At 35.7% G+C, this 26,938-nt stretch overlaps 1 protein-coding gene across 1 annotated transcript in view; it reads right to left on the reverse strand.

Moving 5' to 3' along the window:
• Positions 1-26,938, reverse strand: part of VWA8 (von Willebrand factor A domain containing 8) — a 194,469-nt gene that overhangs the window by 101,649 nt on the left and 65,882 nt on the right. The window contains exons 15-21 of the mRNA XM_074912506.1: positions 23,149-23,317; positions 22,725-22,802; positions 19,323-19,438; positions 18,329-18,435; positions 16,164-16,270; positions 12,931-13,002; positions 1,583-1,659 (exon numbers count right to left, since the gene is read on the reverse strand). Coding sequence (XP_074768607.1) covers positions 1,583-1,659; positions 12,931-13,002; positions 16,164-16,270; positions 18,329-18,435; positions 19,323-19,438; positions 22,725-22,802; positions 23,149-23,317 — 726 coding nt within the window. The remainder of the gene's footprint in view (positions 1-1,582; positions 1,660-12,930; positions 13,003-16,163; positions 16,271-18,328; positions 18,436-19,322; positions 19,439-22,724; positions 22,803-23,148; positions 23,318-26,938) is intronic.

A 26,938-nucleotide genomic window follows, 5' to 3' on the forward strand; every position in this document is an offset into this window, starting at 1 on the left:
CAATCCAAAAGTGTGCACTAAGAATATCATAGTCCTTGTTTAAATATTTACCCTGTGAAGTTTACCAAGGTACTACATAGACTTGAGTTCTTCACAAAGTATTTCAAAATGCAACCCAGGAAATAGAAATTTCTGATTTTTCTATATTCAGGAATTATTTTTGTAGAACTGCACAGGACTGCTCATAATTTTCTACTTCAGTCTATATCTAAAAACCCTGTAACTATAAACAGTACTTTACAGAGACTACAGAAGTTTGTCTTGACTAGAAAAAAAAGGCACATACATTTTTCCTAGAGATGCATAAACTAGCATGCTCTAACTAACACATTACAGAGCTCCATCATCACCCAAACATTGTTTATACAACATTCTCCTGAGCTACCCGAATTTATGTTACTGTTCTGCTTGACCACACCTCACTGGGGAACAATTTTTCAGAAACACCCAGAAAGACAGAAATACTGTAGTATTTTGTGAAGTAATTAGGATTTGCAAAAATGATACTGTATTTTATTCAGGAGCAAGTGCCTGCTCCAAGAAGAGAAGATGACAGGAAAGTTAACACAAAGCTGAAAGTAGCAGGTCACACACAAAGTGGTATTTCACAAAGAAGTGATGAAAGTCTAGGAGAGGCAGTATAAAGGAAAACAGCAGTAGAGAAATGATGAGAGCGAGCTATCTAAATATCAGGAATACAAAACATTTGAAGACAAAAGCTTCCCCCCAGCTTTTGTCTTCAAATGTGAGAGAAGTGTTGCGGAGACTGTGTTACAGGGCAAAATATCAAAGATGTACTTTTTATTAGTACTGTTTAGAAAACAGTCATTATAGAAAGATACAGGGTGATGAAGCTAGGAAGTTGAAGACAGAGAGATAAAGATTAGGAATGAAGCTGAAAAAAGATGCAGTTCAATTGAAAATTAATCTTCTAGACTTTAGTTTTTATTTCAATCTATTTTACTTCTAGTCTTTATTTCAACTTATTGATTTAAAGTTCATGTCATAAAAAGCAGGCAAATAATTTGATATTATTTCAGCTTTTGAATTGTTTTCAATTGATTTGTTGTCTTGAAGTCTGTTTTCTAGCTTGCATATGAAAAAAAGAATTTTCTAATCCAAATGTTTCTGGGTGAGGAAGAAATACATGTGCTTAGCAGGAGTGCCAAAGGAAAAAAACAAAAAGCCTTTACTATGTAAAATGTTTCTTGTCTAACAAGTGAAATATTCAAACAACCACCTTTGATTTATTTCCCCTCACACAGTACCTCATGCTTAGGGAAATCTCTTCAGAAATGACAGCAAAATATTGCTCTCTTCTTGAGCATAGTTTAACACTCTGACTTCTACTTTCTTTTATATTAAGCAATGTGAATGCATTAGATTCTTGTACCCCCTCCTCAACCTGTCAGCTTATTGCCTCTGCCTATAAAATGGATATATTCCTGTAGTCTGTGTGCCACCTACCACAATAGGGTCTCTGTTCAAACAGTAAGAACACATTAAACTTCAGAAACATAAGTTTTAAAACACAGGAAATCAGATTATAAACACCAAGTATGGAAATATAATGCATTCTTACCTATGCAGCTGTAAATACTCTCTGGGCCTGTTTAGAAGGTGAAGGAATCTGTCAACAATCTTGTTTTTCCCAACACCCTGCAGTAAATAAATATAATATTAAGACATAATATAGATGTACACATTTAAGAGTTATAAACAAAGAAAACTTCTCCAAACTGTTAAAATACTCTCCATATTCCTTTATAGACAAATACAATCTCAATCCACATCTAAAATTTCTGAACACAATTTATTTTACGTATATATATTTGCAAAATACTTATCTGTCTTACTAGGAACAACCAGAGATAGGATTGTGTCCTTTGAGTTCTGTCACACATGACAATGCATCTTTTTAATTAACACCAGCTTTTTCCAGCTCTTTATTTCACAAAGGTATTGAGAGGCTGTGAAGGCTAGGAAGTTGGCTTGCACTTAATAGGAAAAGGTAATTCTCAGTGGTCATAGAAAATATTTTGTAACTGTCATGTGGAATTAGAGCATTGCCTTAGTAGTATTTGTTAATACCTTTCCTCAGAAGTTACCAAAAAAAACCCCAGATGGAATAAGAATTTGGTTGGAGATCAAACTGATCTTTAAGTCTCCTACTGCCGGATGTCTAGCCTTAGCTAGCTGTGTAGAATGATGACGGTGGATTTATGAAGTGAATCGGGTGTTGCTATCACCCTGGTGTGTTTTGTACAAGCAATTCAGAAGCTGGTACTTTAGCCCAGGCCTAGCCTGGTCCAATGGAAGGACTTAGCAGACAGCATGAATTAGGTGTGCTGCTGGAGAACATCCTCCACTTTAGTCTCTTCCTAAGGGAATCCAGGTCATACATCACTTGACACATATCAAACTGCAGAAAAGGAGATTCCCTTCAAAAGCAGATTCATGATCAGATCTAAAATGCTAATGTAGATGCAGACCAAGATGACAGTTCAGATGCAAAAATTATTATCCTTCCTGCAGGGATGTGGCTGCAGATTTGGGAGCTCAGAATGACAGTGAGGGTCCAAAGGAAAAAGGAAAAGAATTTGTAGAAAGAAAAGCTCAATTGTAAACCAGTCAAAAGCTGACAAGACATTGTCCCTCTGCTGAGATTCTCACTCTGATTGCATGAATGCATCTAGTACTTCACACCAGTGTAAAGCAAAGCAGATAAATATAACCCACCGAAAGAATAAAGAGATTAGATTAAACCAACTTGACACTCACTAATGTTTCATCTGGCATTGAAACAGAATAGGAGCAGAGCTGCAAGTTATGACATTTATGACCAAGTTATAGCTGAAGGATGGCAACTGCCAGCTGCAGAACTGCAAACTGTTTAAGCTTCTCAAAACGGGACCACAGTCTCTCATCTGACTACATTTATGAGAACAGAGAATCATGCACGTATGTGTAGTAGTTGAAATCAAAGTCACCACGAGAGCAGAGTTAAAAATACCACAAAAATAGAACTACCTAGATTCTACTGCAGACTCGACTCCAGCACAAGAAAGCCAACTCAAGTTAGTGCTCTACCACACACCTCCTCACGAACCTTCTTCCATCCAATCTTCAGAAGAATCTACAGCTTTACACATAGGTGCAATAAGAAGCTGCAACACACTTAATACCTATCACCAGTCATGTCTGAAAATTGTCACTGGAAACAGTTCTTCACTGCTTTGAAACAGGGGATGAAATTGTGTAACAGATTCTTCCAGGAACTCAAAGAACATATCCATTTGGGGGGAAATATGCAACTTCAGGAATAGCATCAGAAGCATCAAAAGTAACAAGAAACAAGGTAAGAATCCCCTAGAATTGCACACAAATTAATTTATTCCCATGTTTCCTGCTACTTGCAGTCAGATACTTAAAATCATGAATGAGTGAACAAATTGGAATACTCCTAATGTCAAGCACAAAACACCCATGCTGAAAACAGCTTCATTTACTTTTCCTAAGAGAGCTAGGGCAGATGACTGCATGCAGTTTCTGTACCAATACCAAGTAGATCGCATATCCTTTTTGCTGCAGAGTGGGACTGCAGCCAGCTGTGGCAAGTACAAAGATGAAGAAATAGATCAACATATTGAATCAATGTAAAACATACTTAATATCAAACGAAATGGTTACTGTAATTTAAAAAAAAAAATTGGCTTTCAAGTGCATTAACAGGAAGCGCATGTGGTTTTTATGTTTATGACAGATTCTTAAAATTATGCCTGTAAAGAATATTTTCCCAACTATAAAAAAACACTGCTAGATTTTTTTTCTCCCTCCCTGGTCCAATAGCAAGATGACCAAATAGCTGATTTTGTGTATTTCTGTCCATGCTGTTATCACCAAGGGTATTAAGAGGAGTGTACCACACTTCTGCAAGAACACTGAGAGGACACAAGCATGGTCGAGGACCACTGTGGAAGAAAGAAAAGAGTTACCACAGTAACACAGTGAAGTGAATGGGAGTTGTGCCATGACCACATCTTGCCTTTTCTTCATTTGTATTTGTGCATCTCGCCAGAGTCCCCATACACGTTATTTTATTTTATTTTAATTTTATTTTATGTATACCTTGATTTCAAAACGTGATACATTTTTTAAAAGGTGCATGTGGTATTCAAAAGCCAAAAGGCATTCCCACCAGATTTTAGCTATTATAAACACGTTAACATTGCCCAACTTCTAGATTGAACTGCTTCAGAGAGTACATTATGTGCCTTCACAGAGACTGTGGTGTACCACATAAAATCCTTGGCTGGCAACACTAGCTGGAGCAAAGTTCAAGTCAAAGCTTTTTGATTCCATCCCTCCACATTCCTACTTCATGACAAGTTACTACTTTCTTTTTGTCTCAGTTACTCCATTGAGAAGGCACGATATAACAGAAAGGAAGGAAAAGACCAAAGCTATTCAGAAGGCTCTTCAGCACCATTAAAAAACTGAAAAAACCAGCTTGGATGAGTTCATTCCTTATTCATTAATGTAAGGCCAAGAAAAGCAGGTTTACTCCAAATCCGCCTGACCTTCATGGGATAAAGAATATGCCTGGTAGTCTTCTTCAGGTGAACAAGAAATGTGGAAAATGCTAACCCATTTTGGAAAAAAACCCTCTAAAACGAGTTACTGGCACCTTGGAAACAAGAAATGATAAAAATGGCGACAAAGTCACCCCCTGAGTCTATACACAGTGCCAAGGATCAAGCTGGATCTTCTGGATACCCACATAGCTAGCAGTCAACTACGTAAACAGAAAGAATCAGAACCACCTTTCTTATGAACATACTAAAAGACTAAGTAGAACTTGGACTGGATTCAGAATGTAATCATACGTAATTTGCAATTATTGCAGCCTAAGGTAACATTCAGAGGACAAAGTAGTCCGCCATTAATACTTGCTGTATGTTATTTATATACACACTATTGCAGTTACTTAATTTAACAGAAATATAAACACATGCTAATTAGAGTGAAAAGAACATCTGTGTTGGTGTTTTGGCTGAACTGAATAAAAATATTTCAGAAAGCAAATATTAGACAATTTTTATTCTGTCAGACATATGGGACAACCAAAATAGAAAAATGGGAATAAATATCTGCACTAATGAATAACAAAAAGGAAATCATGCAATTAGAAGGCAAAATAATCCCTTAGTTAAAAATTCTCCTAACTGACATCATAAACACTTGTTACCAAGGATAAAATTACTTAATCTTCTAGCAGTAACTGCAGTTTCAAATATAAACGAGGTTGTTACAGGTCCCAGGAGGCATTTTGCAATTCAGGATGCAGCCTTTACAGTAGTGGGACAAATTTCTCCCGGCACAGCCCAACTAAAGTCAATAAAGTTACAGTCCAAAAGAACTGGACTCATGTTTTTGAAATTAATAGTTTGCCTCTTAGAAAAACACACTACTGGAAAAACGATCTAAACCATGCTGTCTAATTTTTATTTCCTTTTAAATGATTTGCAATTCATACTGAAGCAGTTAAACAGGTTGCATGTTGTGCTCTTCAGTACTGGTCTTCAGCTGAGACACTGCAATCACGCCTTTTCCATTTCAGCACACAGTCATCCTTTATAGCAGACCATCTATTTCATTACAAAGGAATGAAAAAATTTTTTAAACTGGTGAAAATGCAGTTTATCACTTTTTTACCTTATGAAATTTTATTTTATAATTAATTTTAAAATTGTATTATTAGGGAATTAAAGACAATATTGACTTTTCATTAAATTTTAGTATACAGAACCCTCACATGAGAGTTCTCAGTTTGTGACTTCCTAGAAAGAGTTATAGTGATAGTGTCATTGTCACAGAAACTTATGGCTGAACAATGAAAATGAAGAAAATGAAAACACTGTTGCTAATATATGGTTTCTAACACTGGGTCTGGCACTGAATCACCTTCCAGGCCCACAGATTGCCTGTTTCTGCCACCAAAAACATTTGCAAGAATGTACACATTTTGATCGAGGCTGTACCAGAGGATGTATTTCTGATTTAAAAAAAAAATGTACTGTTACTACCACAGCAACAAGCAGCACCTATACAGAACTCTCTCACACACTCCAGATGTTATTAAGCTCATCACTCCCTGCTTGGAACAAACATGAATAATGCAGTGTAGTAACTGCAGAAAGTGTGTCACCAGCAGACACCAGAGGTCCACTGCAACAGACATTGCCACTTCACTCAGATGGTAGTTATAAAGAAAACAGTTGTGCAACAGCAGTAGTGATTTAAGTCTTGCCCCGGCTGCAATCTATATGTTCAGTGGTTACAACATTAAGTGTTCTTTTCATTTAGTATGTCTTTATTTTATTATGAGATTATCATCTGGGGCATGTAAAAATTATGGTGATGGTAAAATAATAAAATCTTGTCATAAGAACAAATAAACTTAATTCCCTGATGGAAGTCATGAATGGAATGTTTTGGATATATCTTTGACTAAGCTTGTTGAGTTTATGCCTTTTTCTGACTTGAAGTACAACCTTCAACCTAGAGCCCTGACAGACTAAGTACAATCTTGACATTTCCAGCAACATAAGACAACTGTGGTTCAATGGAAAGGAGCATATGAAAAATTTACAGTAGAAAGAATCTGTGGGAAGAAACATCCAAAAGCAAAATCAATTAACTGATCCTTTTAAAATTCTGGTTCTTCACTGTAACTAGTAAAGGCAGAAAGCAATACTATAAGAACAGACACATTTAAAGAGCGTGCTTATTCTCACATGTGCACATACTGTTATGACTGCATCAAGAGAAATATTTTCCAAGTTTTCCATAAATGTCACACAGAATTCCTTAGGCAAAAATATCATAGTATTTGGCCCAATTTAGCTCATTTGGACTCAGTTTCTTCATGATCATAATAATAAAAAATTGATTTAGGATAGTACATTCTTGCTTTCAAGAGGAAGCTGTTGATTTTTACACAAATTTAAGCAGGGAAACAAAGTCCTTTATTTTTATAAAAGTTAAAATACCAAGCATTTGCTATTTCAAGTTTTCTGGTGGCTGATACACTCAGTATCTACTTAATTCAATTTCACAATGAGATAAGAAGAATATTATCTTAGAAGGAAGATCTATTCAAGCATGTCCTTTTAAATATCTTCAAGAAAGACTCAATCATTTGTTCTACTAAATTTTTCAAGAATAAAATAAATTCCTAGAGGGAGTCCAAGAGTTCATTTGAGTTGATCTCTCAGTTAAAGAAAGGAAGCAGAAAGGATGAAATTACATTATATCAAGGAAATAAATTATTAAATGTGCCAAAAGGCCATTACATTTCTAAGCTATTTTAATGCATTTGTGACAGTCTACTTACTGTGGGCTTACATCAACATTTTTACTAAGTTTTGGCAGAGATTTTGTCATGGTCTTCTTTCAAATTATTCATAACAGTATTTATCACCTTTATAGAATTCTTTCTTATTCTACTTCATATTTCTTTCCGATTTCCCCTTATCTATACATTGTCTAATTAGACTACAAGCTATCCAGGAACAGGCTTGTTTTATCACCTTGCAAAGAGTTTTCCTTCTACATGGGGAAGTAGAGAGGGAGCAATTTTGAGTAAGAAGTACAATCTGAATTGCCACACCATCAAATGAAGGAGGACGTAATTTAAATGCTTTCTGTGTTCAGCAGTAATTTTATCAGTAACTGAATGGGATTTCTGATTATTCTTATTGATTATCAACTTTGTGTTTCTTGTTGAAAAAGAGAACATAAGCAACAGGAAAGCCAGAACAAGATGTGGAACTCCAGTATCCATTAATAATTAATTGTTGAAGACAAGAAATTTATTATTTCTTGTCCTTTTTTTTTTTTTTTTTTTTTTTTAAATGTAGCTCTTCCTTATTAAGTAATTTATCATAAAAGCAGGATGGATACTGGTAACACAAGTATTTCATTTTCAAGGGTAGACCAGCCAGTATCAAATACTGAGAAATAACCATAAAGGTTGCCAGTGAAGAAAACTATAAGACAAAAGAGAAACTGGGAATTCTGGAAAGAGAAGAACAAGGAAAAGATGACAAACAGGGAATGGTCCTGATGAACACTGAGGCTGTCCCAATGTACACTGCATTTTCTCTGTCCACCCTTCAAGAAGACTGACAAAGAGAACATTCCTTATACTTCCAAGAATGGTTATATGATATGGACAGTAAAGTTCACTCAGCCACTTTTCATTGCTATGCTCTACATTTTGAAAACGGTGAAGACAATTTAAGTAAATGTAGAAGGCCAAGCACTGTGTGCCAAAGCTGACAGGTACAGTCAAGCAGAAGGGCACATGCTGACTAAAATGCACCTAAGAATATTGGCTATATGTATTGAAACTTGAATCAAAATTAAAAAATATGTGTTATTTAAAAGATACATTATGGAATGGATAAGGGCTAGTGAAGCATTAATGAAGACATTGCCAGGGACAACATGCAGTTCTCAAGGCATAGCAGAATGCCTGGACCTTGTACAAGCTGCATCTGTCCGGCTACATAAAAATGCAATTGTGCTGTTCTAGATAACTTATGGTAAATAATGGTAGAAGTGTATTTTAAAGATATTTATACACTATATTAAAATTTATAATATTTATGGTTATATTTATACAGTGAATGAAAATAGAGTAACTCTTAAAGTCCAAATGAAGAGAAGTTACTATTAAATACTTCCTGTATGCTAACTATGCTCCAAACCAGAAATGTTCAGAATTCCTTGCTATGACAAAACCTCTTTAATTTATAAGATCAGCTATCTGAACAACTCACACTATATATCATGGAAACAGTAATGTCAAATAAAATACTTCAGTTTTGTTTAACATGTGGTTAGATGTTTCAGAACTTCAGGGCTATAAAGTAAGTCATATGGGACAAAGTTGTGAGCCTTCTCTCTTCAGAAAGCCACAAATCCCTATCAAGTAACTATGAGTATTTTTTTTGGATCTTCAAAGACAGTTGATATTTGACAAGACTTCACCTATGACCAATAAAGGTGAAAACATCCAACACCTCTCTTTACACAACTTCCAAATGCAACAATTTGGGAAACGTTATATGTAAAATTTAAAATTGCAAGACAAAATAAAAGTGTTTCAGCCGCTGCTATTTTCCAAGTTTTTCCACATAAAGAAGTTCTATTTGTTAACATAGCTTCTCTCCTATTTGCCAAAGATAGGAAATTCAAGGAGACAGTAAAAGATACCAAGTAGTGGCCAATCCATGAACCACACAGTGTCCATCACGAAAAATTTCATAAAAACACAGCCTAAAAATTTTCCTTGGTACTAAGAGTAAATACTCCAGAAGAAGTCTCAAGAAGCTCAGGAGCAGCTGTATGTAGTGACTAAATAAACACTCACTGAAAAGTTTGGAATAAGTAACCTTTACTAAGCAGGACTCTTGCTGTTGTTTGCCTGTTGCTTTTAGAGTAATAAATAGCTGCTTATTCTCAGCCAAGTTAAAAGCTGCTTTGAGAAACTATAGATGGTCATAGATAGTCTCACATTCAGACTACAGGCTCATTCAGAAAGCAGTATCAGCAGCCATATTTAAAGTACAGGTATTTCTGTTAATTGGAAGATATTTCATAGCTGAAAATTCATATCTAACCACTGCCTTTCCCAAGGACCCAGAGAAACATGTTTGCTTATATATGAAATGGAAGCACATTCCAGTTAGCATCTAAAATAAATCAACAACCAATGTAAACAAACATTTAGACAAAGCTGTATTTCATGTAATACATTTATGCTGTTAAACCTGGGCCATATAAGCTCCAGGAAACACACACAAATGAAGCGGGTTATAAAGTATTTACTTTAGAAGCTGAACACTTCTGAAGATATCTATTGGTATCTAACACTTGTCTTCAAATTCTCCTTGTTTTCATTAAGAATGCAAGTCCCTAACATTCACCAAGATAATTCAGTTCTGATTTACTGAATTGCAAATACTAACTGTCAAAGTTCATACCTTCAAAATAATCCTGGTAAAAGGACTCTCACCAGGCAGCTCTTAACTAAAAAGAATAGACAAAAGAGACTATGTTTACAGACTCTGAAATAGAGAGCTCTTAAAGCAACAGGAATTTTGTGTCTGTAGATGTGTTACGAAAACAAAAGAGGCAAAAGAGGAAAACGAAGTCAAACAAACAAAACCAAATCCAGTCTCTAAAAGAAGGTCTACAGGTCAAACCTGGTACATTTAATCACAACTGAATGGAGATACTTATACAGTCATCATTTTTATGGACCAAATTATGTTCTAAGGTATATGCCAACTCATTTAAATATCTAGGAAATGACACAAGCATTCAAAGGGGTCTTAGTCATGTATTTTGAAACACTCAGGTTCAGAGTATCTGAATTATTTACACTGAATTTTCATGATTTACTCATTCACCAACAAGAAGTAGAACAGAAAAGAACTCAAAACAGCATTTTGTATCTTCACAAAAAAACAATATATATTTTCGCAAAATGTGAAACACAAGTACACACAGCTATATCAAGAAATCATAAAACCCAACCTTCTTATTACGGAATGAACTGTTAAAGTAACTGAACAGCAAAAAATTCTATTTTTTAATCATTTGCTTTACAAAAAGAGGATGAAAATTCTAATATCTTCAAAGGGAAGGTATCTGCACACATAGTACGAAAGTTTATTGATGTAATACGATTGCTTTTAAAGTACTTGAACGGGATTGATCACATGCTGTAGAAAGTTACAGCAGTATATTTAAGGAATTAGCCAAGCAATTTCTAAATGGTTAGCCATCATCCCTGAGAAATTAAGGATGATTGCTGCAGTCCTAACAGAATGCAGAATGACAAAGTATTTCAAAAAGTCACATATAAGAATAGTGGAACAAACTAGTAAAGAGTAAACCTGGAAGTACTCAGATGTATGTTAGGAATTATAAAACAAAACCTGTAAGTATTGCTGATTTGCCAAAGAGAAATCACAGCAAATCAATCGATTTTCCAACTTAATGGTACAGCTGAGCTGATGTCTAGAATCAAAGCAGTATGTTCCAGTACTTCAATCCAGTTAAATCTTTTAATGCTGTTTTCAATTAGTTTCATAAGCTTGGAGAAAACGTGACACACGTTATATTATTAAAAATGAGTATACCACTGCTGGGAAAATACCTTATACCCTAAAAATCGTACTCACATAGCCTTCAAAAATTTTTGCTAAATTAGTAGAACATACAAAGCATCTGTCAGGGCCCTGAGTGTTCCACTGAGCTCTGCAAGCTCTCCCGCTCGCATCTAGGATTTTACTTGCTGGTGTTGAAGGTCAGCACTGACATGGTGTTGCTGCCTCACTGGGGTCCCCTTTGCCCCCCATGGCTTGGGAGCTGTGTTTACACTCAGGCCCCTTCCTCAGTTCCTTCCAAAACTACACTGCAGTGATGCTGTGCCTGGCCCTGTACCTTGCTAATCCTAGCCTGAACCTGTTGGCTTGACCTTCTAGCTTGGCCTCAGACCTGCCTCATCACCACAGACCTGTCTGGCAGCCACCTGGCTGACCACAGCTGCTGTCCCCAGACCCGCTCTTCTTGCCTGGACACTGAGGGACTGTGAACCTTGCCATTAAGGACACTGCCCCTACCTTCATTCCCCTCTTGCTGTTCCCTGACAGCACGTCCTGCAGGCAATCTGTACTACGAAATATTTTCAATACCAACTCAGAAACTGGCATAGAGAGCACTGTTTATGAAATAGAATAAATAGATCTTTCATTTATTAACCAGATTAATTTCTATTTATGAATAGATAAAACCTTTTGGGAGAAGCTGGCATCATACAAAAGCCTACAGAGGTTAAGTATATCTTCGTAATTCAAGCTGTTAACAAGGACTCTAGATAGATGATACTGTATATAACTATATACTGTAATTTTAATATATGCACATTAATAACAATCAGTATTTTATATTCCTTGCCATGTAGGTTAGACCATTACTGTTTCGTGACAGACTTTTTCCAAAGGGTATTGCAAAACATAAAGAGAAACATCTGCTAGAAAACTATTGTATCCTTGCTAAGGAAAAGCTAAACTAAAGGGAGATTACTTTATGAGGGAAAAAACAATTTGGTAGCTTGGGAAGCATCACATTCCTAAACACTTCAAACATACAGAAATAATCACAAAAGCTCTCTTCTTTTTTTCAGAGCTATCTGCAAAGCATGTAATTCTGTTCAAGTCACCTAACAGCTGCAGTAATATTTTAAGATGGTTCTGAAGAACAAAGACTTTGAAACACCCAACTGGAGAACATCTGCCCATACCTCATATTAGGGAGCCTATAAACTGTTAGAAGGCATCATGAAACAGCAATGACCAACTGAAGAACACAACAGCCCCCATGATCTTGCCAATAAAGTCTCCAGCAAAAAAGATACTAGCCAAAGAATAAAGCAAATCTTTATCTATTTTAGAGAAAACTGATATTTTGCTACCAATAAATAAGATTTAGATAATATTTATGTGTACACCTCTTATCTACCACTGTAGATTTTAAAGGAGAGATTTGATACATGGCCAAGAAGGATAACCAAAGCCATTAACTGAAGATTTTAATGGTAATGATGTTACATATTAACTATTAATGCTTGATTTTTTTTTTTTTTTTCTGATAGCAATGCAAAAAAACATTTAAGATATTTTCCACAGATATGTGCCCATCAAACCCAAGGAAACTAGTAGATAAAGAATCAAAAAATGGGTCAAATACCTCAGTAGTGAAAATTAATGCAATTTCAATGAAGCAAAACAGAGATTTAGTTTCATTATTAAATAATGAGTTTGTTCCATGCACTGTAAGAGATGTTTAACTCACCTGATTGCCAACTAAAAGAAGATGTTCTCCCAGCAGAAAGTCCTTTAGCATATCTTCCATTACCATCATGTGCTAGAGAAACAAAAACACAATGTTTACCCCTGTTTCTCTACAAGTTTATGCATTCACTAATGATAGTAGCACAAGAGGAGCTTTACTTTCAGAATGCCGTATTTATACAGTGGGGGCCAAAATTTTGTTAACTTTATACTTAACAGCTATTTATTTCATAGCATGAATCTCTCAGCCAGTAACAGCAGAGGCAATCTATGCCGTGACTAAAACAATGAAACAAAAATACTAACTGTCCTTATGTATTTCCTCTGCTCCAACTGATTCTGGGTGTCTGACTTCCCTAAATATATTTAATTCTCCGTAATCACTCCTAATGCATTTCCTTTTAGCCTAGTCAAATGCTTGTCACCCAGAGTTTAAGAACTTTCATTAATATGTGTATGACAATTTTCCAGCCATTGTACTGGCAGGAATCAAAATGCATCCTGGTAGAACTTTACAGAAACCAAACAGAGGGAATAGAAGGCAGCTGACATGAATATGTAAATTACACACATTTATTTTATTAAAGATTAATCACTAGGTCTAGCTTAATGACAAATACACTTCCTATTCTAATCAAACTTTATTTTCAAGGAAAACAGACAGAAAAACGCAAGCTCAAGTCTAAAAGTGTTTATTATGTGCCTTACAACTTCTAAATTAGACTGCCTAATTGAAGCCAAAATGCTTGAGATGTATTTTATATATATCCAATATCATAAGAGATAACACACACTGTATATCCTTTAACCTTATCTTGTTCCTCGCAAATAATTTATTTAAAAGGATTGAAAGGATTTAAGGATAATGTGGCAATGCAGACTACTCGCAATAAAGTCGTGTATATTTCTCCACTGTATCTAGTAAAAATAGGTCATCTGTAAGTAGGTCAGACAACCTACTTAGAGAAATGAATGCTTCCCTTTAGATAAACATATAATTTTTTTCACATTATCATCTCATTTTTACTACTTGATTTAAAAAAAAAATCAAATCAGTAGCTTGCTTGTAATTTCTGAGCACAGAAATGCTCAGTTTCCAACTGTGTGAAAGATGTTTTAGGTTTTCAGATCTCTCCAGAACAGAGGCTGGGGGTGGGGGAAGAAACTCTTGCAAACACAGCTTAATACCACAAAATCCTAACCAGGCATGTCAAAAGACTATTGAATACTCAATGCACAATTTAAGGAGAGGACTTCAAGGCAAATTATTGTATTTTTTGGCATGTGTACACACTGGAAATTTATGAATTGATGAGAATGACCAGATAGCATAAATTCTAGGAAGTCAGTTTTTGTACACACACTGATTACATTTTTTACTTTTATTGCTAAAGGCATGAATACTTTCCTCCGATGACTTCTTTTTTTTATCCTAAATTGCACAAATATCTGTACATTATATTTCTCCTGCAGAACAGATTTCCCACAAGAGACAGAACGTACTGAAACTTTTTTTTTCCACCGAGACTTAAATTAGCATTGTATTAGGATGTATGCAGGCATTTCAGATTAATTATTTACATAAATGACTTGTAAGAAGACATATCAATATCACGTCAACTTTAGCAATCCATGCTCCCCAAAGCCTGACTTGAATGTAGCATTTGGCATATCACTTAAAAAATTATTTCCATCCCTACACCTGTTGTGGACCAACAGCAATTGTCTATGGCAATGCCAAATACCACATGTTTCAAGACCAAACACACCATGTATTTCATTACATTGTACAGCACTGCAAAGGGCTGAAGATATATTTCTTCTCTGTTTCAGTTTATTTTTGTAGTTCTTAGATAACAGAGAGGAAGTATTGCACTAGACTCATGAATCAAATTGTTCTTCAGTAGGTTTTGCTGAACAATCATTACAGCATTTGAATGACCAAACCACAAACTAACAATAAAGAAAATCAGAGTAGAATTAATTTATAAATAGGAACAGCTACCCTGACTAGTATTTGGTTATTGTTTCCTTCAGCATTCAGAGTGCATAGTTATCATGGATGAATACAGAGCAGTTCATTCTCCACAGCATTTTAAACACACATTGCCTAAATAAAACATGCATAATTTCTGAATATAGGCTGTGTGCAATTTTCTGAATCTATAAATAAGAAGGTGGAAAAGTAATTCAGGTGTAAGTCCTAGCAAGACTCAGGATTTCTTTTCCAACAGACGCAAATTAAGTACTTTACCAAAATGGCAACACAGAACAAAATCTCACATGAAATTTTAGTGGGGAAGATGAAGGAGACTGTCATCTGTTCCCCTTGCACAGCCTGTCATCACCCTCAGTAGGTGATACCCATGTAGCATAGTCTTTCTGTGGAGAAATTACAAGTGAGGGAGGAAAAAAGGAAAGGAAAGGAAAAGTAAGCAAACCCACACTAGGCCCCTGAAAGAAAAATATTTCACAAGATCATGCTATCAGTGTTACCTTTCAGAGCAAGATATTCTAAAGGTGACTCAGAGAGTAATACTCCTGCTAAGGATACCCCTGTCTGACAGTTTTGAGGCTTCCATGCTAGATGGAGAAGAAAGCTGCAGTACACCTACGTCTACAAAAGGCTGGGGGGGAAAAAAAAACCACCAAAACCCACAGACACCAAGACCTTCCCCCTTTCATTGTGTTCATTAATTACTCTTCACTACTACAAACTAGTTAATACTAGTAACACTAATGACTAATTAATAAGCTAATCTAATTAAAATAAATAATAGCCAATTAATTAATAAGCAATTAACTAATTGCTTTGCTTTTCAAATGTGCAGTGTTAATTCTAATAAAAGGTAGGTACAACTTCATGCGATAAGCCTGTAAAACATGGTCTCAGGATGGACTTGGTAATGTAGCCCTAAGACTGGATTAGTCCAGCAGCAACAAAAAAACAAAACCAAAAATCACTTAAGACAACATCTGATCAAATCATTCTAAACAAAATTCAGTTTCAGTTGCTGTTACTTCATATTTCATGAATGTTCAACAGGATTGTTACAATCTCTTCACAATGGGATGGTGAAGACACATCTGAAATAAGCACCAACTCCTAAAGAAACTACTTCAGAAATATACCCTTAAAACCTAGTTAGCACATTATTTAATATATATGAGCATGCACATTAGTACACATTTAACAAACTTTTTGTACCTCACAAGACAGAGGTTTGTACTTACTTGTGCATTTTCATAAAACAAAACATCAGGCACTTTCATTTTCTCGGTTGAGTTACAAACTGGCATCATCACAGACCCTATCCTCAGAATCCCATTGTTTATTTCACCTAGACATTTTTCAGGAAGCAAGCAAATGCATTACTTACAGCATCCTCTGAGCAGACATTCAATCAATCCCCAATACTCACAAGTGACAATTTACAAATTTTAACAAGGTGTAAATGATTTCTATCTAAAGAAAGTTAATGCTTGAAAGAATATCCATTAAAAAGAAGTTGCATTACCAAGAATTTGAATTCTCTTTAAAATTGCAAAGATGTCTATTACAATTAAAGATGAATAGGTGATCTTAAAGGAAAAGTACCCAAAGAAACACTAGAAGTTGTGACCACTGCCTTGGTTTAATTTCATAATCTCATTTTATTATTGGAATATCACTAATGTCATTAGGCTACATTTCCTTAAACCACAAGTTTTCCCACTGGGAAAACTGTTGTCTCTCCCTGTCCCACTGGGGAGTAGGGTGCAGAGGGAACTGAGGAAGTGGCTGTGTGGGTGCTTGACTGAGAACCACGGTCAACCCACCACAACAGTATAGAGTCACTGTTGATTCTTCCTTTCAGCATTGCATTTTTGCTCAAATGGGTTGATGCCAGAATGTAGATTTAGGTAAACATTTGGTAATATTTTGGTAAAAACTTGCTAAATTTGCAGTTGTTGAAATAACCTTCAACTACAGCTCTGAGAGAAAAAATACATTTCAAAAAATTCTTAGATCAAAAGAACCATAAATTCTGTCCTTAGGAAAATAACAACTAAGTGTAAACAATATTACTGGTTTTATTGCACAATATTGGGGTTTTTTTTGCCACTAATTTCTTAATTTGGTATGGTGCAAAACTGAAAAGAGCCTAAGTTCTAGACAGATGTTTTCAGTTGTTCACCTATTATTCTACATGGTTCTATGAATGTAGAATATTATGAAACAGAGAAACATAAAGAAGCTTCAAGGGATGTGTCCAAATAAAAAAGAATGGTAAGCAGGTAGTATCACACAACTGTCAAGAGTTCAAATTATTTTATACACAAAAAATGCAAATACAGAAACAATATTACATGGATGGCTGCATATGTATGTGTCTGTATATATGTTACTGTATACAGCATGTTAACTGCACATATATATTATACTGTGTATTAGAGATATATTAATGTATCTGTATTTATATACTTTTTTATATATATACACATACACACACAAAAATAAAATCTATAAACCAGAATTCATATTAACTGAAACCAAAGATGTGTTTACTACTGCAGAGATCTAACAGTAAAAACACAGAAGTCAAATACATCACAAAGCTGAGAATAAACATACAGAAGAGTGACAGCGGAGGTAACACTGGTGAAATAAAGCAAAGCAAAAGTTTAGCGAATGGAAAATGGCAAATTGCTCAAAGTGTGCTGCCTGACAGAAGATATGAAAAAATATATAGCTAGCATGAAGACCAGGGGTCATGCGGGAAGGAGAAAGCAGAAGTGAAAAAATGGCAGAGGCAGAAATATATGCATAGCACTGAAGGCTACTGCAAATGAGTACAAGCTGGATGAGGTAAAGAAACAAACACCTGCTTGATAAAGATGACATGTAACAACAGCAGCAATTTAAAGAGAATAAAAAGAAGGGAAGCAAAGAAGTGTGTACCAGAACGAAAGCAAAACATAACCCATGACTTTTACAAGAATCTCGGTGAGAAAAAGGGTGATTTTAATAGTGGAGGGAAAGAAGCGATGGTAAAAAAAAGAACAGAGAAATATTAAGATCAAAACAATGCTGTAACTGTACAGAAGAATAGTTATCAATGATGAGGAAGAAAAAAAAAAAAAGCAAAAGCAGTCCAAGAAAGCCTGAGGCCATGGATCCTATAGACTGGGAAACACTTAAACATGATGGAGAACAAAATTCCATGAGCTGGGAATACAGCAGACAATACAAAATTATCAATATAATGAGAGCAACACTGCATTCTGATAGAACAAATTCAAAGGCATATAACTGGTGCAAACTACATTTAATTTGGGGGATAATTAATACACCTTTATATGCTCAACCATCTGAGTAACATACATGAAGAGCAGCACAAAAGATGGCAGAAGCTTACATGTATATTCCTTTTCCTCTAGTTTCTTCATGTCATCTGGACTTGTCTCAATACCAGCATCCTGCAAATTTTTATGTAAAGCTGATCTGGCAAGGTTTGGTAAAAACCTAAATGAAGAAAAATAATAGGGAGGTTGTATTTTAAGGATTTTTTTTAAAAAAAAAGTTCAGTATTTGTAATCTAAAATCAGTATGGAGCTTTACTTGGACCTCAAACCCTGAATGTTTATTCCTTTCACGCTCAAATAGTCTTCAACATTTCACCCACCCCTGTGAAAGTGAAAGAGCTTCTTCCATAGGCAATGAACTACACTTGTGGCTGTGTGCTCATTTTAAAAGGCTTCAGTGTTACTGATTATTGCAAGGGGGTTGTAATATAGGATAGATTAGGACTGGAAGTATTTAATATCCTCATTCCACTGTCAGTAAGAGCTACAATAGAAACAATGTTTTTCTAGAAATACCTTTACTCTTAATTCAGTCCACTTAGACTCCAGGTTCCAAAGAGAAAGAGTGAGCTCTGATGTATCCAGAGCTAGGCCCTTTCAGTTTTCCAAACCTTTTGATAACTACTACTTTTGGAAAACAATAAAAAAAAACAACAAACCAAAGCAAAAAACCCAACAGAAAACCTAGATGTTCATAACTTCTCTAGATATAGCTTTTAGAACTGAAACCAAGCCACCACCAAACATTTAGTCATACTAGATATTAATATAACTCTGCTTTGAGTGTTTTGAGACAGTAAAATAATGCTGATAATGGTAACCCAATTTATATAATGAAATATCTTCATAAAGATGAGAAAAGAGTACAAAGTCATTTTTACTTACCTCCTAGGTTTGAGAATATCACAGAAATACTTCTAAAGAAATTACAGACTTTAAGGAGCAAGACAGCGACTGTATTATCTACTAGAACGCATTAAAAACTATCTTACATATTAGCAACTGACCAAGAAGCTCTTGAATTTAGACCAAAACTGGCACTTCTACCTGGAAAGGCAGGCTTTATTAACAGCATAGTAAAGGCTTTCATCTGGATGTTGTGACAGTCGACGACAAATTCGCAACAGCTGTCGAGTAGATAAAGATGAAGCCAGTGACTGTGCCTGTCAAAAAATGCAAGGTATTTTAATTATTTGATCTCTGGGACTGGATCTCACGGATTTAAATTGAACAAGTCAGGAGAAAAAAGTAAAAAAGGAATTATTTCCACTTTTCTCCTAATTCATAGGTGCTTTCTGCCTCCTACAGCAGCTTGTGCTTTTTAATCTACAAGCTTGTAATTCTGTAATAGTTGCAGTAATTCACTGCCATGGAAATCATGATGTCATCAAAAGATTAGCCTTATGATTTCACTTGATAAGCAACAGGAAGAAAAATGTGCTGATAACTGAATTTTATTTTCTGTATAAAACCTAACACTAAACAATATCCACAAAAACAAGGAGGTTAGCCACTGTAAAAACATCAGTGTCCTCAAAAATCATTTGGTCTTCACAAACTGAATATGAGCTCCACATGTAATGCTCTGGCAAAAGGGTCTGGCAGGATTCTTGGATGTATAAACAAGACAACACTGGGCAGCAGTAAGTAGATTGTATCACCTCTGCACACGCCTTCTGGGCAGGCTGTTACTGGAACACTATGTCCTTCTGTGTTGTCCACACGTTAAAATAAATGCTAAAAACTGGACACGATTCAGCGATGAATTACAACATCGATTCAATGTGAAGGCAGACCTCAGACAAATACAGCTATATTTAAAAAACAAACAAAAAAACAGAAGTCCAAAACAGGTGACCACGTATTTAAAGAAAGATATAAAGACTAAGAAATAATTCTATAATTATGTCTACCGGATGAAGGCATCTAACACAAATAGGTTCCTTATTTTAGCAGGAAACACACAACAATGACCATGATCTGATAAGTCACACCATGCTTTGCCTGGGTCAAGTGAAATATTTTAATTAGGTAATTTCAAAATGTTTTGTTTTGGTTCCTATAAATGACTTCTAACTGTATTACAATTATCTAAATATTATGCTGCTTCAATTGGAAAAAAATCCTGAAATTTGCCATCCAGGGGAAAAAAATAGAAAGCAACACTTCATGAATTTCAGACCCAATTTTCCCCCTTAATAATTTTTAAGCCTGAGAAATGTCTTAACACCAATTCTTTCCCCTGGAAAACTGCAGTTTTGACAAAGAGGAATTAATATTTGAAAGAAAAAAAAAATCACTTCTATGAAATTGTACATAACTTTCCTCAAATGCTAAGAAAATAAAGGATAATGCTTTTTAGCATAGCTCGGAGCAATGAGCAAGAATGATTTAGATTGAGCTAAGTGCAAAGATGACTACTCCTGCTCCTCCTGCTTTCACTGACAGAAGACTGTGAAGCATCTTCTGAACCACTGTAGTTTACCACCCAGCATTATGGACACTGTGATGTAAATGATGGCATTTCAAGTGTCATTTCAAGACCTACTCAGCCATGTGTGAAGCATGGGCAAAGGAGAGGGGTGAGTGCTGTATCCTTGTTATCCCTGTTCACCAGCCAGAACCCTCACTGCCTTTGGAGATGATATTATCTTTCCAGAAGTATTTTAAACAGCTGTAAGTTTCCTGAATAAATTTTGACAGGTCAGCAATCGTTCGAAGTCACAACCCGTGAGACTGCACTGATGGAGAATGGCAGCTGAGTATAGTAACTGAGGTAGTGTATTTCATACATTTTTCCACCTTGGTAGAGTACAATCTCTAAGGACATGGGCATTTTAAAGTCTAAACAATATATAGCATCAAATCCTGCACTGAAATGAATGAGCATAGAGGACAGGACCACAGAGGAAAAGCTGTATCACATCTTCTGAGTATTTGCAGCTAGCAGTTACAAGTTTCGGGAACAAAATTTCCTCTTTTCTTTTACCTGTTTTTTAAAGTATTTTGTATTTAACAACTGTAAACTCAAAACTGGGTTAGTGACAGTCTTTGTAATACGTATCTATGAGACATCTAATTCAACAGGATCTCGACTGCGTTCCCTAGATTGTATTGTATATCAAGCAAACTCTAACAATGACGCAGACAACACTCACAAGCTGAATAGTCTACAGGTATTCTTCTATTGTTAACAAAATAACTTTAAACAATGGTTAATATTTCAGGATAATTTCTGTCAGAGCCTTACCTACCTAGGCAACTCTATAAATAGCCTGACATACCTAAGGCATATATTTCAGCTCCCTGGACAGGTGTGCTATTCCCAACATCTCTCATGTCACTGCTGATCTACAGGAATCCTCACTCAATCCATACTGTGACTCACTTCTCATTCAACATCATATACTTCATTTAGGTATTTCACAATGCTATAGACATCCACATATTTGGAAAGGATTTTTGTAATGCTCTGTTCAGGCATGGTATGTCTCCATATATGTCAAAACCAATACATTTGCACATTATGTGTAGGAAGCTAAAGAGATAATAATAACAACACTGTCCCAAAGGTGTACCTAGAAGTCAACCTTTTTACTTACTTTTTTTAAGCTCAGAAGAGGACAACAGCCTCTCTCAGCTTCTTAAATAGTAATACTGTAAAAACTATTACCCATGTTAAAATCATTAAAACTAAGGAGAATGGATTACATTTGCATAGCAGTTGAACTGCTGGATTCCACTAAAAATGTTTTACATTTTAGTTACATTAAAAACATCCAGTGTTTTAGTTGCCATAGCAATAATTTCTTTTTCTTTTCACCATGATTTGGCTGTATCTTTTTAAAGAATTCTGTGGTTACTGTCAGCAGAACTTATTTTTCTTGACAAGACTGCTTTAACAGAATAGCCTGTAGCAGTAACCAGGAGCCAGGAGCAACTCCTGTAGCCACGAGTTTTAGAGCTTCCCTTTTTCAAAGTCTTTGCTGTTGCCCGTTGGCATTTTAGAATGGCTAGGGTAGTTCATATTGCCCTAAAAGCCCCAATAATTTCAGCCATCAAAGCTCCAATGATTACAGTGAAGTAATCAAAACATATTTGGGGACACATCTTTATATCCATACCTATTCAAAATGCACCTCAAGCATGTTTCACTGTGAGTCATGTATCTAAACTCACCGACAACATGTGTACTGTTCTGCCTGACTTCTCTACGATATGGGCAATTTCCTAAAAGCTTTACTTATGCAGATTCTAAAAACGTACATCATAAATCAAAAAAGTTTACAGTACGCAGTGCAGTAATTGCCAGCAATAATTTTCTGTGGCTGGTTTTCCAATCAGGAAGCCTTTGAAATAACACTATAGCTTAGCATGCTTCACCCAGTCTTTGTTAAAACAAACAGTCACAGTAAGAGAAAGTAAATTTAAAAAAAAAAAAAGGCTCACCGTGGCATCATTTGTCTCCCGAAGCTTGTGTGTTAGTGACAACAACTGCTCCACAGCCACACTGGGTACGTTTGGAATCTGCTTGAAATAAAAACAGTATTAATCTTACTGCAAGATATGCAAGTTCCGTATATAGCTACATCCAGATGCAATGAGCATACAGTTGCTGCAGTTGCTTTATGTCAACCAAAAGGAATACAGTTTTGACAAAGAGCATTTTTCTATTACAGCACCGTTTAATATCACAATAAGAGTGTTAATTTATGTCAGTACTGTTAAGAGATAAGCAGATATGCTGCTTTGAAAAGCTCTGAAAATGAAGACTCATTTATGCTACACTGAAATAGCAAAATATTTTTAATGTAGTAAATAGTCATGTTCAGTAAGCATAGTCAATAATGTGTAAAACATTGAACATGCTTACCATTTCTTTAATAACTTCTATTTCTTCACTCTTGCTTAGAGATCGAACATTATGAAAAAGAAACAGTGTCAGAAACTCTGGACCCAGCCATTGCTGAGTACTACTTCCAATGACAGGAGGTTCTGCTAAGACCACTATTCTGAAAGAAGGATGGATAGGAAAAATAGACCTGCAAAAAAAGTTTAAAAATGCATTATCTGTCTTAAACAGTGAATATGAAATTTAATTTTTACATTATATAAAAAAATAAATTATTTTTAATATAAAATACTATTTTATATAAAATAGTCTATACAAATAATTTGCAATGAAACTTTATTTTTTAAAAAAGACTGCAAAATGTGACTTGTGATTTTATAAATCTACAATTTTTTAATGCTCAGAGGGGTACTCAAGTCTCCTTATCTGCAACAGTACCTGCATGCCTCAAGATGAACAAACACCAGCAACTAAGGTACAGTCTACTGCATAGTATGTCTGAAATGGTCACATCTCATTCATCTGATGGACTTTACAAGTGCTTTATCTAAATCAGGATATCTCACAGGCAAATTAGGGAGAGAGCACGATCTACCAGAGCTGCAGTAATGAGCAACTTCTTTTACTCAATTAGACTGACAGAAAGGATGACACTGTAAAGATTGCCCTAGATACCATGAAGAGCTGGAATTAGTAAGAGTTTCAGAACATTCTCCTTACTGATGCTCTTTGTGGCCCTTGGAAAATCGCCTGGACTCTTGGGGTGGGATTAATATGCCTAACTTCATAATATTCCTTAAAGTTATAATTCAAAGACCAAACCAGTCACCTCACCCTTGGCTCATTTTAGAGTCACCAGGGGGAGACAGGTGCCTCCAATGGCAGATTAAGAATTTAAGAAATGCCCTACTGGGTGCTTCAATCTACCCATCTCAGCTGGAGATACTCCTTAAGAAAAGCACATAAGCCTAGCCACTACCGGTAGTCTGTCCCACCCACACTCTCCCAGTATCCACAATTGTATCTTCAAAGACATTGGAGGGTAGATCTCTATTTGCTTTAATGTCTGTTTACCCACAAATTTTTCTAATCCCTTTCTGAATTTCATCCTATCTGCATCCACAACCTCCTGTGGCAACACATGCACTGCTCACAGTGGTAGAAGGTACTGACCTGCTAGCTTCAGTCAGTGTCCCCTAGTTCACACTGCAGGATTTGGTGACTGTCTCTTAGACATCTGCCTGTTTGATTCCACTGAAGGTAATAGGAGCTTACTGTGATTAACACAAACCTGAATATACAACTTTTAGATGCATGTGTTAGGGCAGTAGAAGACTGCTGCCTTGTTTTTTGGTGTCTTTGCCTTCTTTACATCTTTTGTCTCCCTTATCTATGTAATACTATCACCTCTTTGGACTGGAAATTCATTGGTACTCATCAATCACATGAGTGACTGATGCAGATCAGATTGATCTAGAAGCAGCAGAAATAACAGAGAGGAACAAATCAGATAGAAAAGCCAGCCAAATTGTGCAAGGAGGACCAGTTTTCAACAGTCAGTTTCAAAGTACTTATTAAAACAGGAGACATTAATTAAATTTCATTTGCTTTTCCCAAATTAGACAGCTTACATTGCTAAATATTCCTGGTATCGTGTCATTTCCCATATAAATTGCTACATTTGAAATCAGAACCTTGGGGGCAAGTATTCTTCCTGGTTAAACTGAGGGAGGAAACGATAGCATAAGCAAGAAAATCTGAAGACAGGCTATTACTATTAAACATAAATTAACAAATCTATTGCATAGTGGGCTCATCTGTTTATCTCAACAATAAACCTGTGATACAATAGAGCAATTATAGCAAACAGTCTCTTGTATCAAAGCAAACACAGGGGGAGGTATGAGTTATTCTCAGCTGAAAGTCATAAGCCTAGAAGCTACTCCCTGATTGATAAAAATAGAAATAGATGTCTGAAAACATCACATGAAAGAGGAACCAATGGGAATGTCACTGTCACTAAGCATAAAAGAAGGTCAGGGAACATTAGCCAACTTTATTATAGAAGAAAACATTTCCTAGATAGGTTAAATACATATACTTCCCGACTCATGTCTCCCCCCATTACTGAGAAGAAAAACAAGCCTCCTCCAGAAATGCACCAAATTCAAAGGACCAATTCTGGTCCTTCTGCAATACCATAAGAGAACACAAGAAGCAGTCAGCTTGCCCTAGTAAAAAGAACACATTTCTCTTGTACCACTTCCATATCACTAACTCGAAGGGCATGGTAGAGACAGCCAGGGAGGGCACGGGGAAAAGTGGGAGGAGAGGAGATGCGAAGTAAGGGCAAGCTGATTTGCTGATATCAGTTAAAGACACTGAAATATTCTCTAGACTTGGACATATCACAACATCACTGCTGTGTTTCCAGTTTGTAAACATGAAGAAAACAATCTGGCTACTTCAAAAGCCAATTGTTTGGACTGATGCGATGCTGAAAATGTCAAGCTAAGTGTATTTTTAAAGCAAATGCCACAAATGAATCAATCCTGCAATGCTCTGAAAGTTCCTAGCTTCCATTAGTGCAACTGAGAAGCCTCAAAATTGCTCCATCATAATACAGATCAAGACTCTAAAGGAATATAATATGGAGCTCCTACATGGAGCTGTATTTTATAAAAAAAGAAATTCTTGACATCTTGTGTTCTTTACAGATGGAGGCCAAGTAAGCACACCTTGTTAAAAACTTGACACCTTTTAAATTAATGAGCCTCAAACACAGTGGGAAGATTTGGTGTTAGTTGATTAATACAGAGGCTCTATCCTTCTCTCTATTAAATGTTTACTGATAAAACAGGTAGCAGAACGTTCTCCTAATAATATGTGTGTCCTTCTTTTGACATCAGTGTTTAATTCCAGACAAGGATTATTGCCACTGTTCTTGAGAGGAAGATCAGAATGCAGTCTGTTCAGGGTGATTCTAGGGAAAGATTTCCTTGTTATTGACACATGGTTCTGAAGAATTGAAGCCTCTCCTAAAGAAAAAAAAAAAAAAAAAAGGAGAACAACATTCCTAATGCCACCTTGCACGACCAAACTGGTTTTGGTCATCTCTTCCTGTAACGTGATTTAATACATCTCATTTTCTATCAAATTTTATGAGTTGAGAATTGTTATTACTAGGACTAGAATGACCTACTGTTGTTTTCTTGCTGTTTTTCTTCCAGTCTAAAGTCAACAGATTACCTGAAAATTTACAAAACTGGGGAAAAAAAAAAAAAAAAAAAAAAAAAAGTAAAAGCTAGAAAACGTAAGCAATTAAAAACTTTTATTGCTTGCTAAATTCACCCCCTGCCACATTTTTTATCTATCTCATCTACCGTGTGTTCCCTTTCAACCTAATCACATAGAAAATAATCTACTGTCTGCAGGGCATTAAAACCACCCATGCATTATGAGTGACTTCTTTTAGCTTTTGAACAATCCTATTATATACCTACTTCTAGATTTTCCTATAATAGCTGCCTTTCTGCTCACTACACCAAGACTTATCATCTCTCCGTGGATGCACGCATGTTGTGGGGGGATATGTACCCAAACAGGTTAAAATACTGCATCATAAGACAAACCAAGACATCACTGCTCATCTTGTAAAGGCTGTGTGCTGCCTTTACAGTATCTGTCTCAGTGAATTAATGGATGATTACAGAAGAAATTCTATGCAGATATTTTGGATATGCACAGTTCTTGAATGCACTTTCTCTTAATCTCTGAACCTGTTCAGGAAAATGAATCATACAATAATTAA

Source organism: Athene noctua, chromosome 1 (assembly GCF_965140245.1).
Source record: "Athene noctua chromosome 1, bAthNoc1.hap1.1, whole genome shotgun sequence".
Taxonomy (NCBI): domain Eukaryota; kingdom Metazoa; phylum Chordata; class Aves; order Strigiformes; family Strigidae; genus Athene; species Athene noctua.